At 40.9% G+C, this 17,450-nt stretch overlaps 1 protein-coding gene across 1 annotated transcript; it reads right to left on the bottom strand.

The window, feature by feature from the left end:
* Nucleotides 1-1,133: 1,133 nt before the first annotated feature.
* On the bottom strand, nucleotides 1,134-17,047 carry RRAGC (Ras related GTP binding C). Its single transcript, XM_035018980.1, has 7 exons — nucleotides 16,728-17,047; nucleotides 14,406-14,609; nucleotides 13,236-13,435; nucleotides 10,590-10,704; nucleotides 9,447-9,589; nucleotides 7,160-7,308; nucleotides 1,134-2,663 (listed from the first exon to the last, which is right to left on the bottom strand). The coding sequence occupies exons 1-7, from the start codon at nucleotides 16,962-16,964 to the stop codon at nucleotides 2,512-2,514; spliced, it is 1,200 nt and encodes a 399-aa protein (XP_034874871.1). The 5' UTR covers nucleotides 16,965-17,047; the 3' UTR covers nucleotides 1,134-2,511.
* Nucleotides 17,048-17,450: the final 403 nt, after the last annotated feature.

Raw genomic sequence — 17,450 nt, 5'->3', positions numbered from 1 at the left:
GACCTGAGGCGAAGGCAGACGCTTAAAGCCACCCAGGTGCCCCTTCCATTTCCTTTAATCCTGAGTCGTCTCCCTCATTCACTCTCTATTTCACCACTTCTCAAGTTTTCTCCTAAATCACCCCCTAAATTTATAATTTTCCATATGTAGTAGGGGGAAAAAAGTAATTCTTGGGCACTTATGTGCCACGGTATACTCATCTTGGGATTTTATCTCCATTGAACCAATGGGAGTGTGAGGCTGAAGATACAGGCAGGCCGCACTGGGCTGCCACATCCAGCGAGCAGGCCCCACCGTGCACGAACTATACCCAGGACTAGGCTGGCCAACCTCGGTTTACCAGGACAGCACCAGGGCACACCTGTCGCTCTAGCATCATTATGAATGGCATCCCTTCCACTCTCAACAGTATCCTGGCTTGGAGTTTAATTTATATGGTTATCCTATCTGTAACTCTAGACAAGCTCTCTACTCCTCTGGACTTCAGTTTCCCTAATTTGGAAACGGATACAGGATTAGATTGTATTTTAAGAGGTTTTATTTTTTTTAATGTTTCTGTGATTTCCATTTCAAAGTTTTAAAATCGAATTCTAAAGTAATCCGATCATGAAAATTAAAAGATCTTTCAACCTCTATCTACCTTTCTCCCTTCTATAAACTACTGTATACCTTACCCCAACCAATTCAGATCCCACCTAACTGACATTTAAGGGTCAATAATGAGTATCCCAGGAACTGGAAGAAACGAACAAGCTGGAATTGGTACACATTTTTTATATGGTGTCCTACCTAATTTATCTCCTTACCCCTTCCTGGCTTGGCTATAATGCATCAGTTATGCCAGGCCCTGCATATTCCTCACCATGAGAGAGATTTGTTGGTATGCCAACACCACAACCAAAAAACCCTTTCACCTGGGCCTGGACTGCCTACCCTAAGCAGAAATGGGCCAGGAGGGATGTCTGGACCCAAGGCATGAAATTCCTGCATCAGGACAGAGCTTGATGTCCTAAGACATACAGCCTGTTAACCATATGAAGCCATGAAAGGAATGGACAATAGAATGATCAAGTGAGACAACCCAATGTCCCATCACCCCACCCTCCTCCTATCGGAGGCAAATAAAAAACTGATTTTGGAGTAAATACATTTATTGATACCCATTTTATATAGTTCAGTGAAATAATCTATAAATATAAAAGCATTTTCTTTTGGATATCACCATGGTCCATGTAAATACTCAACAGTCAGAATCATCTGCAGGAAGCACTCCAAGTCACACTGTTAGGTTAACAGACCTGAATATACATATTTCATTAAACAGTGGCACTTATGTACTCAAGTGGTCCAGTGGCTTTGGAATATAGGACTACTGGGCATGTCGAGTAAAAATAATGTCACTTTAAATCAATGGACAGGGTATCAACCATCAACAAAAAGAAACAATTATGAATTAATATCCTAGGTGAAGAAAGTACCACAGTTGACACTCGGTGTCAGAATACTGGAGACACAGTCTGTTTAATGACACGTTGTGGCGCCATGTGCTCTCTCCAACTCCCAGTGGACAGCCCACCAGTGCCTTAGGGTCATTCATGGCCAACAAAACAGCAGTTCGTAAAGAATACAGATAGCTTAGAATAAAAGGTATGTAGCGGCTGGGACCAAGTCTACAGAAAAGTGAGCTAAATATTTCAATGACATAATGAATTTCTCCCCTAGGAGGAGGAGATTGTGGGGAAAACAAACTTCTCAAATTCCCATCGTTACACTGATCATGATCACTTATCTAATGGAGGAGAAAGAACCCAGATAGCTGGTACCCAAAACACAGGTGCAAACTTTTTCTTCTGTTTCAGTTTCTTCAACACTTCCAAGAGAATTAATGCAGCAGCCACTGTTGAGCCTTGCTCTCGACCTGATGCAGCATAAAACGTTCTCGTTTCTTCAGTAACAAACACAGGAATGTCCTTTGCTGCGGTCAGACCATGTGTCTTCTGAGTTAGCAAGCAAATGCATTTAAAACGACTTAGGTGTGCAATGTCCAAAACTGCAATCTGAGAGGCAGTGTTAGAACTTAAGCAAGGCAGGATTTTTAGAGACTACTCAAATGAAAACCTAAGTGAAGCATATAAAAATTCAGTTCTTTCTATTATTTCCAACTGGCAATTGACAGCAACATTCTCTGGTAAGGATGGGTAAGTGGTGTTATCTCCAGGTCCAAAATATCCCAACTACTTAAAATAGGACCCCAAAGAGGAGAAAGACACACTGTGTTCTGTGGTCTCTAGAATTCTTTTTTGCCTTTTAAAAAAAAAAAGAAATAGTAGCTTCAGTTGCACACCACTGGTTGAAGGGGTTTTCATCCAAACGAGAAACTCTACCCCTTGTCTCTAGTGGGACCGGCACCAGGATTCCCACAAGCGGCAGCTCCCCTGTCCTGTAGCACGTGGCATCTGACCCTGGAGTGAAGAGTGAGCTGGCACAGAGCCCCGACAGCTGGACTTCAGGCTAGATGGCATTTCGCGGCGTGCCATTGTGTGTCAGCGCTTTCAGGCTGGGGGCACTGGGCTGGTGACCACAGCTCCTGTGAGAAGTCACACCCACCTCAAAAACCTCATGAATAGCTTTCCGGAAACAGTGGAAGTTGTAGTCTATTAAACCTGCAAGAGAGAAAAAGAAGATGAGGCCCCCTGAATGTCAATTGTGAAATTATCTATTAGGAAATATTTGGTGACAGAAGGAAATAATTGGTTATGTATTAAAAAACACACACCCAACTGAGGAGTTTTCTATGTTAGAAACGTGATAAAGCAGATACCCGAAACGTGATAAAGCAGATACCCAAACCGTTAACACTGGTTACCTCTGGGGCCTGGGAATGAGCTGAGTCAATAAATAAAACAATCAGGAAGGTAAATTTGCCAAGAAAACCTACAATAAAATCTAAAGTGAAAATAAAATACTTTTCAAATTATCAAGCTTTTCCTTTCACAAGTGTTTCAGGCAGCCAGTGAAGAGCAGGAGGGAACAGCTGGAGCAGCAGTTTGGCACACTGCCCAGTAGAGCCCTGGGGTCTGGGAGGTACCAGAGAGCCCACCAGCCAGAGCCTCAGTAGCCTACACCTGCTCTCCAGGCAATGCAGCTCCTTCTTCATCTGTTTCATGAACTGGCTTCCAAATAAGATTTTGGTCAAACAGTTCTGTTTTGTTATAGAAATGGCTAGTTGCCTACCAAAAATCCACTCTTCCCCCTTCTTCCTTAGTAACGGAAACCCAATTTCAGATGAGCACAATGATGCTCAGCTAAAACATTACACTTCCCAGCCTTCCTTGCAGTTATGTGTGGCCACATGACCAATTCCGGCCACTGAGATAGGTGGAAGTATGTGGGACCTCTGTGAAATCTCCTTAAAAGGAAAAGGAAGTATTCTTTCCCCAGTCTTGTTCCTCCTTATTGTCTGGAATACGGAGCTCCAGGAGCCATTCTGAACCATGAGGTGACCTTAAGAATAGAAGCCAGTGAGAAGAATGGCAGATCAGAGAAGCATCAATGCCCTTGAGGATACTGGGACATGAAGACGACCACACAAGAAACAAATCAAAACAATACGGCGTTAAAATGACTACAAATGTCAAAGAAGTCTGCAGGAGGGAGAGCCCAGTGCGGGGCAAAAGCAGCCAATGAAAACCTCAGGGATGAGGCAGAACTTTGGGGATACAGGCAAGGTTTAGTTAGGCAGGAAAGAGGAACAATATTACAAAAAAACAGCAGGGAGCTGGCAATGAGAACACAGCACAGGTCAAAGACAGGAAAGAAACTGGTGTGGCTGGGGATAGGGGCAGAGAATTCTCACTGGGAAGTACTGGGAATCAAGTCTGACTAAGGAGATTAGAGCCAAATCCAGGAGGTCCTTCAGACTCAGGAAGGAAAAAAAAAAAAACTATAAAAGTTTGGTAAGTTCAACTACATTAAAAATTACTTCTGTGAAAATGGTAAAATAAAATTGACAATCAGGGAAACTTGAACACTAGCCAGAGATCTGATGAAATCACTGTTCTTTTTTTATGTTTATTAATGGCACCATTATGTTTTAAAAAGAATGCTATCTCTTAGAGATACCTGCTGAAATCTGTAGAGACAAAATTACTTGATCAAGTCAGAGATTTGTTTTAGAATAATCCAGTAAGGGGGCGCCTGGGTGGCTCAGATGGTTAAGCGTCTGCCTTCGGCTCAGGTCATGATCCCAGGGTCCTGGGATCGAGCCCCACATCAGGCTCCTGGCTCAGCAGGAAGCCTGCTTCTCCCTCTTCCTGCTCATGCTCTCTCTCTCTCTATCTCTGTGTCTCAAATGAATAAATAAAATCTTAAAAAAAAAAAAAAAAAAGAATAATCCAGTAGGGAAAGAGGTATAGAAAAAGATTGGCTATGATTTTGATAATTATCCAATCTGGGTGATAGATAAAAGGGGTTCATTCTGTTCTCTACTTTTTCATGTCTGACAGTTTCCACAACAAAAGGGTAAAAAATAATAATTTAGCTGGTACGATAAACAGAAAACAAGACTGACCATACACTGGTGACTCTTAAAGCAGGAGGATGGGTATGTGGACACTCCTTGTGTTGCTCTACTTTTGTATATATTTGAAAATTTCTGTAACCAAAAACAGTTTTGTTTTTAACTTTTATTTTTTTTTTAAAGATTTTTATTTATTTACCTGAGAGTGAGTGAGAGAGAGAGAGCACAGAAGGAACGCGAGGAGCAGACTCCCCGCTGAGCAGAGAGCCCAACATGGGGCTTGATCCCAGGAACCTGAGATCATGACCTGAGCCGAAGGCAGACGCTTAACTGACTGAGCCACCCAGGCACCCCTGTTTTTAACTTTTAAGATTAGAATGGAGGAAAATAAAGAACTCCTAAGAAGTACAAAAAGGATAAAGGTATACGAACAGGTAAATTGCCAAAGAACAACCTTGAACTGGCATAAAAGGTACCTGCCATAAGGAAAATGCCTGCCCTAACTAGTAATTAAGTAAAAATTAGAACCAAATGAGATACCATTTTACACCTACCAGATTGACAAGCATTATCAAGGACACGAAGTGACAAGAACTCCTACACAGTGCTGCCAGAGGCGAAAATGGGAAAGCCACTTTGGAAAGCAATGTTTAATAAGGCTGAAGATATATGAATACATCTCTATAAATTCCACTACTAAATATATTCTAAGAGAAACTCTCCACATGTGCAATGGCAAACGTGTTCTTCTGCTGCATCTGAGTATTTGTTGCAAAGCTATTTGTGATTTTAAAAGTAACCTAAATGTCCAGCAGAAAGAAAATAAATTGTGGGGGCGCCTGGGTGGCTCAGTCGTTAAGCGTCTGCCTTCGGCTCAGGTCAGGATCCCAGGGTCCTGGGATCAAGCCCCGCATCGGGCTCCCTGCTCGGTGGGAAGCCTGCTTCTCCCTCTCCCACTCCCCCTGCTTGTGTTCCTGCTCTCGCTATGTCTCTCTCTGTCAAATAAATAAGTAAAATCTTTAAAAAGAAAAAAAAAAGAAAAGAAATTGTGGTATATTCAGTCAATATGGTGTGGAGTGAAAATGACTGAATGAACTAAAGCTACATGTTATCAACACAAATCTCAAAAAAGATCTTAAGTGAAGAGGGTGAGCAAGTTGCAGAAGACTACATTTTTACATCATTTACACAGAGATACACAATACAAAACTCTATATTGGTTAAGGAAGATACAAAGTAAAATAATACATCATGGGAAAATTAACTACTACATTCAACATAGCACCAAAAAGACTTCCAAGGAGACATACATCAAAGTCAACTATGTCTCTGCCATGTTTTAAGTTCTGAAGCTCAAACGTGAATACACACATTTTTGTTTATCCAAAAATGTTGTGTATCTGATATAGTTCATTAATATTAACCTTAGTGAAATAGTATTAATTCGTTCAATATTAAATATTAAAAACACAGACCATAGAGCAGGCACCTGTTGCAGTGAACAAGAGAGAGCGATGATAGATCCTTGAGGACTTAAATAACATGATGAAAGTAACTTTCTGAAAGCTAGTCTGTCTTTGGAATAAAAGACAATACATACTAGCCCCTCAAAACACATGCGGAGTGCATCACCTCTAGTAGGACATGACTGCACCACCACGGGCCCGCAGGGAGGAGGACCTGGACTGACAGTGGGAGTGGAAAGGAAACCCAAGAAACAAATGAGATTTGGTGAAAATTCAATGTAAACAATACAGGAAAAGAAGGGAAAAAGGAGAACACAGAATGCCCTTGTGAAATGACCTGCAAGGGCCCCTTCGCAGTGCCTCCACACAATCACCTGACTGCAAGACATCTGAGCTTGGACACCAGGCAATGTCATAACTGGTAACAACACTACGGTAGCCAAGAGGGTCAGGAAACTGAGGGGAAATAGTCATCAGTTTTGACAACATGTACAAGATGATAATCAAATATTTAAGTGAAAATGTCTTACTAAGAGCTCCAAACATGGGACTGGAATATGGGCCCAAATCAGAGCTAGAGAGGTGAATTTTTCAACCACATAGAGAAGATTAACTGACCATGGCTTGGATGAGCTGACCAGGAGAATAAGGGAAGAAGCAAGCAAAAAGACGTGGCTCTGAAAAACGCTCAGAACTGAGAAAAACAAAAGCAACAGAAGAGGAGATCAGAGAAACAAATACATAAAACAACTTGGAGAGCTCAGCTTTAGGGAAGCAAAGAGAGAGGGAAACAACAAGCAAGGAGGGCCTGGCAGGGTCACATGCTTGAGAAGGTTGAAGAGGCAAGAGAATGAGGAAAGGCCACTGCATGTAGCAAGAAGGTAAGCTGATAACCTGCCCAAGAATCATCTCCAGAAACAGGTTTGGGTGGAAGCCCAAGTGCAAGCATTTAGACATGTATTAAAAGGACCCAAAATAAGAAAGGCTGGAATTAAATACCTGATTTAACATAAAAGACCAAAAGAAGTCTGGACTATATATGGAAAGGAAGGGACAAAAGTAGTTTGAGCTGATACTCATCTAACACTGCAGTATTATTTTCTCTGATTTTCAAGAACCTAATAAATTTTTACAAAGAACTTAACATAAAAACAGCCTTTTAAAATGCCATTACCTTTTCGTTCAAAACTTTCTTCCCTAAGAATGCAGACCAGTGCCAAAAATTTAGTCACTTCCTTTAAATAAAGGACAGTCGTATTATTCAGCTTGATAATTGCCATAGATTCTTTGTCATAAGCACTTCCACTTCCATCTTCCTTTAACCTGTTTTAAAAGAAAGTATTCATTACAGGTTTCCCAGCGAGGTATTCTGTCACATTTAATTTGCACAATGACAAGTCCTTCCACCCAGTTTCCCAAGGGTCTTTTAAGAAAAAATACTGGCTTAAATATACAGCAACAGAAGTTCCCATTTAAGAAATAGGGCTCCCAGGGGCGCCTGGGTGGCTCAGTTGGCTCTTGATCTCAGCTCAGGTCTTGATCTCAGAGTCATGAGTTCAAGCCCCGCGTTGGGCTCCACACAGGGCACAGAGCCTACTTAAAAAAAAAAAAAAGAAGAAGAAAAAAGAAAAGAAAAAAAAGAAATAGGGTTCCCAGACAAGGATGCAGTATTCCATGCATGCACACCTTCATCATGTTTACCCAGGATACAGGGAATATAGGTTTTAAATCTTCCCTCATCCTAATCTGTACTGGCACAGTATACAAAAAAGGACCTAACGTAAGAAAACTGCCACTAGTGAAAAAGGAGTAAGTATAAAAACTAAAATGAATACAGTCTATCAAGATACTGTGGTATCCTGATGCTTACAAAGTGAGCCTTCAGGGTCTGAAAGCTATTGTCTTTACTAGAATTGTCAGAATTATACCTAGTCCTCCTTCAAAAGATGTAAATCAAGAGTCAAGTAAGAAATAAATATAATAGGGCGCCTGGGTGGCTCAGTTGGTTAAGCGACTGCCTTCGGCTCAGGTCATGATCCTGGAGTCCCTGGATCGAGTCCCGCATCGGGCTCCCTGCTCGGCAGGGAGTCCGCTTCTCCCTCTCCCACTCCCCGTTTGTGTTCCCTCTCTCGCTGTGTCTTTCTCTGTCAAATAAATAAATAAAATCTTAAAAAAAATAATAATAATTAAAAAAATAAATAAATATAATAAAGTACAACAAACTGCATGCATGGATTGTGTTAAGAATGAGATAATGGATATTTTTCTTCTCTTTTATAATGTGCCATATAATGTATAATGTATTTTACAATGTACCTTATGCTGAAAAAAACTTTGCAACTAAATTTGGTTTTTAAATTATGAAAAAAGCAGTTATGAAATTTTGATTTCTTTTAAAGAAAAAAACAAGTGTTCTATTCATCCATTTTTAAAATTAGGAATGGGAACATGAAGCTTTACCGAATAATATAACAAACAGAAACATCACATTTTCATTATGGAAAAAGTTAGAGTAAAGGAGAGCATGTAACCACAAAAGTGAAAAACAAATAGAAGACAGGAACAGACAGGTAAAGAACATGTGAGAGAAATGCATTCTCCTACTCAGTCAGCTGGAGAAAGACACCAACAAATTAGGCTGAGAGACCAAGGCGAAGGGCAGGGACAGCGAGATGAAAGAAGAGTTCAGACCAGGTGGAAAAGGGAACAGATAAAGGACACAGAAAGCAAAGGTTATGTTAGAGCATCAGAAAAGTGCCTTGGGAGTGCTGATGTTAATGTATGGGGGGAGTGGGGGATCAGGGCTATTAGAAGCAACAGAGGTTGTTGGCTTTTGAAATACCAGTAATTCTCCAAAGTTTTCACTCGTCCTCTGGACTATTCCACAAAATCACACCTTTGCTGGCATTTATAAATCTCTGTATGGAGTTTGGTGAATTTACATAAAGAAAGTTTACATTTTAGAAATTTATTTTGGAAACTCAGATGTATGGGTCAAATTTTTCTATGTGTAAGTCCTTCTGACACCCAAAATTCTGATTTCCTTGTTTCTTAGCTCTCTGAAAGATTAGGATCTCTCATTTCCATAAAGCCTGAAGATAAATTAGGAACAGTATTTACTGTTATTCAAAATAAATTAACCTACTTTTTTGATCTAGCAGAGTCCCTAAGGAAGAAGACACAGTGCAAGCCCCCCAAATCATGGCAGGAGAAACTTTCATTGACAATTAAATCTGGCACTAGCACATTTTTTCAACTGTTCTTACCCATCCTCTGAAGCAGTAAGACCTAGCAGTCCCTCTACAGGGAAATCAAGCTCCAAGCGGAAGCACTATAGTCAGAACAAGTCCACTCCAAACAGTACCTGCCAGAGGCCTCAAAAATTAACCCCTCTGACAAACCAAACTGGTAGTCTTCCACCTGTCTGAGATCTTGTAAATATATATATATATATAACTTACCCATATATACAAGACACATCAATTACAACATCAATCATGTCACAGCAAAGTTCATAAGATTGCATATCCACAGGAGAACTGTCTGTTGCAATGTAGATTTTGCTGACAACATCGAAGAGAAAAGCTTTTTCAATACCTGAATTCTTGGAAAAACAAAATTGGGGAAGTATTCAGTTTTAAGAATCAAAATTTGTAATTTACCTAAGATCTTGAAATTATGGATTAACACACAAGGACATTTTTAATTGTATAGCCCAATACCAAAGAAGCAAATAGTATTTGGTTGAGAGACACTTCTGTTATCCAAAGAATAAAAGTGGAATCATTTCTCTGCTCTGATTTACTGACTTAACTGCAGTAAATTTGTTTTTCTTCCTCCTCTACTTAAATGATTTATTTGCTAAGACCCACCAAAAAAATTAACAAAAAAAATCCTCCAAAAATCAAGCCATGTTACATTTTCAATAATCCTTTCTTGTTACAATAATCAACCTCTGATTTGAATGACCTTGCTACCAGAAAGGCTTTCTGTGGCAATCAGCAAAACATAAAAGAATTAGTTTGATGTCAACATCTAACATAACCCAAAAGCCCAAAAGAACTGGGGATCACTACACCCTGAGTGCTTCAAAGTAATGTCTAGAAAATATAAAAGTTGAATGTTATATTTATTGAAGGAACATCCTTTTTCATTAAGCTGAATCTTCAAAATAAGGAAGGTGAAATCTGATACTAAGATTATGTTAGCAAGGAAAAGAAAACATCAATTTTTCAATGTGACCTCCTACAAAGCAGAGATTAAGCAGGAGTCAAATTCCCAAAACCCAGCCTTTTCCAGTTACTACTCTTCGTTCAGCAAACAGATGTCATGAAGATTTTTTTTTTATCATGAAGGTTTTTATTAAGAAAGCATGAAGAAATTTTTCACTTCATTTTAAGATCAAAAGGGTGAGCACTAAGAAAAGAACTCAGAAAATAACTCAAGCCATTTTTTTTAATGTTATGATTTATTTTACATGTTAAGTGTGTCATTAGTCTTTCAGCCTGATTCAGACTAATACAAGCCACTTTTTTGGAGAATTTGATAACACAAATATATTCAAGAAAATGGAATCAGAAACTGTAGTGAATTAGCTCACTTACTGATATAAAGATATTTAATAGGTTTTCCAAGGTCGGCAGTTGTGGGATGAGTTTCTGCACCACCTTACTAAATGCTTCAAATATTGAATGGTCATAGATACTAGTCAAATAAAAGCTGAAAAACACAACACAGTTTGATTAATTTGAAAAATATCTTAAGTTCAGTGACAATTATAAAATATAAAATTTTAAGTTTCTTAACATTTGATTTCACTAAGTTCAAATAAAGCCTTTTTATCTTGCCTGTCATTCCCTACTGTTCAAGAAGACAAACGTAGTTTCCCCACCTGGCTTGTAACCATCCATCTCTTCACAGCATTTACAAAAGAGGGCAATTTCCTAGTACCCAGGAAAGCATTTTCAGATGCAGAAACCTGAATATTCACCTAAGTCTTTGCAACCTGATCCAAAAAACCTGGTTTCTTAAGCCCATAACTGACAAAGACCAAGATAAAAACCAAGAGGGAGCACAGACAGGGGTGACATTTATTCAATAAGAATATAATTCAGGTTTCTTCAAAAATGTCATTTCCTCAGAAAGCTCTTTCCTGACCCTACCTAAAACAGCAGCCCTTTCCCCTAATTTTTTTCATAGTACTGATAAGTATCTAAAATTACACTATACATTTATTTGTAAGGGCTTCTGAGCTGTCTCATTCATCAGAATGTAAGCTCCGTGAGGACAGAGACGTGACGGTCTTGCTCATAGCTACAACCCCACTGCCTTGAACAGTGCTCATAAATATTTGTTCAATAAACAAATGAACAAAACTGATGCTCAGAATTTATGTAAATGACATAATTAGAAGGACAGGAGCTGGGGCCCTATAAAAAATAGGAATGGAACAGGAATCTGCCTAAAAGGACATACAGTAGAGAAGTAACATCCACAGATTTAACAAAACACATCTGAAAAAGAGAGGCCTTTCACATTTTAAACAATACAATTTTACCTGTTATTTTTAGCTCAGGGAGTATACTCCTCATTATGTAGTTGTTCTATTTATTTATTTATAAGTATACATTACAAAGTCGGAAACACAGAACTGTGGCTATCACACTTTACAGGCAATTTAAAAATACTTTCAAGAAGCTGATCTAGGAACCTAACCCAATACAAGATGGGGCTCGACTCTAGATGTTTGAGCAACGAAACAAGTGAGGCCAAGATGACCCCCTCCTAAAGGCACTAGGGACAAAGGAATATTTTATTGTTTCCTTTAGGCAAAAAGGTTAGCAATATGGGAAGGTCCTTCAGGGACTCTGAGGCTTGGAAGTAGATGGGGACATGGAGAACCTGCAACGTACGGGGCATTTTAGTAAGCTGGGTTTCTGGAAACCGGAAATTGAATACAGCCTAACCCACAGCCGTGCTAGTTATTAATAAAAGCTTGATGCAAAGATTCTACAGAGGTTAACAAGGCCTAGGGCCCTATAAGGAACTAGAGAAAGGGATGGCATGTACCACTGGGGGTGGGACGCCCCAAAAAGGGACAAGGAAGTGGTCTAAAGAGATTAGGAGAATTCCCATGTGCACTAGGGAACACAGGACAATCATGGCCTAAAATCCATTGTTAAGAGTAGAGTCCTAAAAGTAAGACTGAGGAAATTCATAGGGAGGCACTTTCACTTTCGCTTACAAATAATTTTTTTAAAGCATGAATTACTGATAAATATTTTAAAATTTCAATCCAGTCAAACTACAGATCAATAAGACTTTTTCTACATGACTTCCTAGAAGAATAACTGAAAGACCTTGGAGCCTGAGGCCCTAGGGAATATTTGGGGCAGGGATGGGGGGTGGATTGAGCCTATAAGGAAGTCACTCTAACAGACCAGGGACAGGGAAATAGCTGTACCATGGATCTCTCCCCTGCTTCCCCTTTAAGCTGTTTACATCATCAAGAGAACATTTTCTTGGGTACTTTTTATTACTCATATCTACCTATACCACCAAAAAAATACAAAATACAGAAAATATTCCTCATACACTTTCAGAACACAAGCACATAAATCATCAATCCTATCTAGTAGTTGTTCTTTAATCATTTCTTAACAGTATTTAATTATGAATCAGCAGTTCTTTAAACCTAACAGGAACCCTAAACAGATTTATAGAATAAACTCACCTAACCCAAACTTTAGAGATTCATAAAAGCATAAACTGTTTTTAAAACATACATAAGATACATTAGAGACCAGACTTGAAAATGTACCTCTTCCTACTGAAAAAAATACTGTGAAGACTCAAGCTACATAGTTCTACAACAGATATGACAGAGTCCTTGAACTGAGGCAAAATGAAAATAAATAAATAAATAAATGATGAAATCAAGAGAAGGGAGTCCCAAAGCAGATTTATGCCATGAGGAAACAGGCTGTTTCCAGTCTCTTGAGATGAATTTCTAAAAGCACCAATGAAAACACTTCACATGACTTCAATCGCCAGGAAAATGCAAAAAAATTGGGAAAGTAACTTCTCAAATACCATCAGGTTCCCAAAATTGAATTCAACAAAGAGATCAAGAACATTACAGATTTGGGAAGGGTATACCAGTAACAGAAAGCTACGTGTTTGTAATGACAGAGATGGGAATACATTTACACATTTTTCAGGGCTCTCATATCAAACACACATGTTGTTACCTAAGGTGGAGTTTTTCTAGCCCAGCATCTGCAAGGTCATCATTGGCCCTTTGATGAATGTCCCTCTGTGTTTCTATTTTGTGATCATCAGACAGACCATCAACTTTGTGAATAAAAACCTCAAAATTCATGTCTGGGTTAACTTTGTAGGCTTTAGAAACAGTAATGTGAAGTCTTGTTAAAGCCTCCATGTAGTCATCCTGTAAGTCAGAACAAAATATTTTTTAAAAAGAAATCTTGTAAAAGTCAGTAACGAGTTAAGAAAGCCTCAAACCACCTCTTTCCCCAACCACAGAAAATATATTATCCTAATTATTCACAAATACTCCAAACATTCAAATACATTAACTTAATCTCTCTAAATCTTTCATCTCTCCAGATAAAAAATTCAATTACCAAGTTAATGTAATTTTTAATATTGGTAAGAAAAGGGAAAAGGAAATGGACATTTCTTCCCAATAGAATTTTTTTAAAAGTAATCCCAGCTCTGCCATTTATTAGATGTGTGACTTTAAGCAGGTTCCTTAAACTTGTGATCTCAGTTTACTCATCCATAAAATTGGAATTATTATACCTACACCTCACAGTATTATAAAGAAAAAATTAAACTGGATCATGTATGTGAAAGCATCCATTACAGAGCCTCTCACTCAGAAAGCATGCCTAACTAACGTTTAAGCTTCTTAAGGTCAGGGACATGTCCCATTCATCTCAGGGCTTGTCACATGCTAGGCCCTCAATAAATGCTTGTTGAGCCAAACTCAATTTGGACAACGAAGAAAACTATTCACTTTAATATTTACTGACTCAGTTCTCCTATTCCTCATTAGATTATGGGCACCGAGAAGATCTTTCCAGTGAGTGACATCACTATTGTAATAGTGAAATACGGCAATATCCACTATTAACAAATAAAAGTGGAAAACTGCTCATTAACTGGAACTCAAAGATAATAAGCCACTATCTCCTAATCATCTCATATTCTGTACTCGCACAATGGCATGCCTGCTCCCAACACACCTCTGCAGTTCCATCTCCCATACTGCTAGGAAATCTATCGGCAAAGAAATCATCTGCAAGAAGCACATGATAAAGAAGATAAACACCTTTCCTTTGTGTCTACATCTTTTGACATGAGAAAAAAGAAATAAACATCATTATTCCTACTACCTGTGCATCGATGACATATATCAATGCTCCTGTTCCCCTGAAGATCATCTCGTAGTCAAAAGTTGGGTCAAAAAAGTCCATTTGCCCAGGAAAATCCCATATCTGGAAATTCACAAAGGAGCTATTGGAAATGTCATCTTTGTAAATCTTGTTGGTACTTTCCAAAAAGAGAGTCTCGTTGGGTGACATTTTATGAAACACCACCTGTTAAAAGAAAGAAGATAATTTTATAACTATTCAACTTTGTATTTAAAGTTCAAAACTCCACCCTGAATTAACATATAAAAAATTTGATCCTATAGCAAAAATTTTTAAAAAGATAAAAAGTGAATGGTGTATCAGCAATACTCACTATCCTTTTACTTCTGAGAGATGAGAAGGCACCAAATTACTTTCTATCAAGCCTACTTTGAAGCTGAAACTTTTCTATTTTCTCTGCACATAGTCAATCTTAGTAGTAGCAATGTCTCTCATGTCAACTGATTTTGTTTTCTGTTAAACTGTATTAATTCTGCCAAAATCTGCTTTAAGATTATAAAAGCTTATAGCTAAAATTTAAGATTTTTTGTTCATTGTAAACTTACTGGGAAGCCTATATCAGGCTCTGAGAATTAGAAAGGTAACTGACTAGCCTCTGCCTTCTCTGAGTTTGCAGTCTTGTGGAAGAAATAAAACAGACAGTAATTATACCAAGTAAAAAATGATATGGGGGGGGACAGGAGAGGAGTTGACAGGGAAATGACTGCTCCCATGAGAAAAGAAATGGTAAAAGTAACTTAAGAGGTACAGATCTGTGATTCAACAGTCTTGCACAATTCACAGCGCTCACCATAGCATCACAGATCTGTACCTCTGAAACAAATAATACATTATATGTTAAAAAAAAAAAAAAAGATAGCAGGAGGGGAAGAATGAAGGGGGGGAATCGGAGGGGGAGATGAACCATGAGAGACAATGGACTCTGAAAAACAAACTGAGGGTTCTAGAGGGGCGGGGGGTGGGAGGATGGGTTAGCCTGGTGATGGGTATTAAAGAGGGCACGTTCTGCATGGAGCACTCGGTGTTATATGCAAACAATGAATCATGGAACATTACATCAAAAACTAATGATGTATGGTGGTTAACATAACATAATAATAAATAAATAAAATAAAAATTAAAAAAAAAGTAACTTAAGAATCAGGATAATTACAATCCACACAATTCTAACATAAAGCTAATTTGTCTCTCACTATTACTTTCTAGAAAAGGAAAATGGGTAGTTACTACCAAAGTTTAGTCAATGAGTAACAAGCGAGAAGAATTAAATTCAGTTTGCTAAAACCCTACCATGAATTTACTCCAAATTTGCTGTAGAGGTGAGAAGACAAAACCCAGCAATCCAGTAAATTCGGAAGTAAATAAAACACAGTAATCCAGTAATTTCAGAAGAAGGCTACTTGTTAAAACCATCATGTTTACAAAATATCACAGACTTATTTTGGACAGACCTTTGCAACGGAGTGGAAAGGGCAACAGACCAGGTATCTGGCGTTTTATTACCACTTGCGTGTGAGGGGGATGGCTACTGGAGGAGGCCAACCCTGCCTCAGTTTCCCCCTTACTAAAAAGGGTCTAGCCCTCCATTTGTTCCTGACAGACCCGAAGTGAAAGCAAATGGGCTGACAAAGGTCTGCAAATATTCTCGAGGTCTCGGAAGATTTTTGTATCGCACATATACCAGGAGAGACTATCACCAGCAATTATACTCGTCTGGCCCCAAGTACCAAAACTGGTGGAATAACAGCTCCCCAGTCCCCAGTGATGTTAAATTCTCCTTCGTAGTAGTAAATATTAAAACGGCCAGTGACTTAGTCACAGCTCTTCCTGACGCAGGTCCCTGGGGCTCACCTGGGAAGTCCTGCAAACTCAAGTCACCTGAAGTGAGAGGAATACACAAAAACCGGGCAGGGGAAGGAGTCGGACAAGCTCTCCAAGTTGGAACTGCAGAGTACGTCTCAGTTTCGGAAAGGACTCTGGGGATGGGTCCCAGGGGGCGGAGGTCCCGGGCGGTGCCACGGGCACCTGCCTACCTCTAGCCAGTCTCGCCTTCGGGGACCCACTCGGCCTCGGCTGACTTGGGCGTGGACTCCGAGTCCGGGTCCTCCGCGGGCCGCACCTCTGGCCCCGCTCCCCAGAAGACTAGAAAAAGCGCGGTGGGACAACCCGGCCGGCCAGCCCCGGCCGCGCCCTCCTCCGCAACCCCCCCCAACGCGCCCGGCGGCCACCCGAGCCCCCGGGAGGGGGAGGGGGAGGCAGGGGACCCGGCGCGGCCCCACTCACCTTCTGGATGGAGGACTTGCCGCTGCGCCGGAGCCCCATGAGCAGAATCCTCGGCTTGGAGCTGTCAGCGCCCCCCGGGCCACAGCCTCCGCCGGCCCCCGCCCCAACCCCGCCGCCCGCGGCTGCCGCCTCCTCTTCCTCCTCCTCCACGCCGTAGCCGAAGTCCTTCGGAAACGAATCCGCCGCGCCGTAACTGCCGGCCAGGGGCGTCTCCTCCGCCCCGTACTGCAGGGACATGGTGCTGGAGCTGCCGCCGCCCGCGCCCTGACAGGCCAGGCCAGGCCAAGCCAGGCCGCCGCCTCCCCAGTCCGCCGCCGCCGCCGCCGCCCCCGGCAGCCTCCACCGCCGCGGGGCCCGCCCCCTAGAGCCCGGCCCTCATAGGCTCCGCGCCGAGGCCCAGCCCCTCATTGGCCGCCCGAGCTGCCACTCGGGAGCAGCAGGGTAGGTGGTGCCCGTCACGTGCCCGGAATCACCTGACTTGGAGCCGTAGAGGGGGGAGGAGGAGTCACGAGGAGGGTGGCCGGGCCGGCCGAGCCCTCTGCCCTCCGCCCTAGCGAGCACCTCGGTCCTGCCCAGCCACGCGCCTTGCTCCTCGCCGCTCCCCTGCCTTCTTGGGAGCTCTGGAGGCCATCGCAACGGGAGATGCTCTCTGGTCATTTGGGGGAAGAACTGATTGTGCTCCTACAATGGTACTCGCCCAACCAGTATTTACTGATGCCCGCG

The sequence above is a fragment of the Mirounga leonina genome, unplaced genomic scaffold (genome assembly GCF_011800145.1).
Source record: "Mirounga leonina isolate KUSES-001 unplaced genomic scaffold, KU_Mleo_1.0 Mir_173, whole genome shotgun sequence".
Taxonomy (NCBI): domain Eukaryota; kingdom Metazoa; phylum Chordata; class Mammalia; order Carnivora; family Phocidae; genus Mirounga; species Mirounga leonina.
Note: the sequence above shows the minus strand (reverse complement) of the source record. Positions and strands in the feature narration are given on the sequence as shown.

What these genes read in the sequence shown, in the direction of transcription:
- RRAGC (XM_035018980.1), bottom strand. Translation starts at nt 16,964, where the DNA reads ATGTCCCTGCAGTACGGGGCGGAGGAGACGCCCCTGGCCGGCAGTTAC. An exon ending in GCAAGTCCTCCATCCAGAAG is followed by an intron (nt 14,610 to 16,727) that starts GTGAGTGGGGCC and finishes TTCTTTTAACAG; the next exon opens with GTGGTGTTTCATAAAATGTC. An exon ending in TATATGTCATCGATGCACAG is followed by an intron (nt 13,436 to 14,405) that starts GTAGTAGGAATA and finishes TCTGACTTACAG; the next exon opens with GATGACTACATGGAGGCTTT.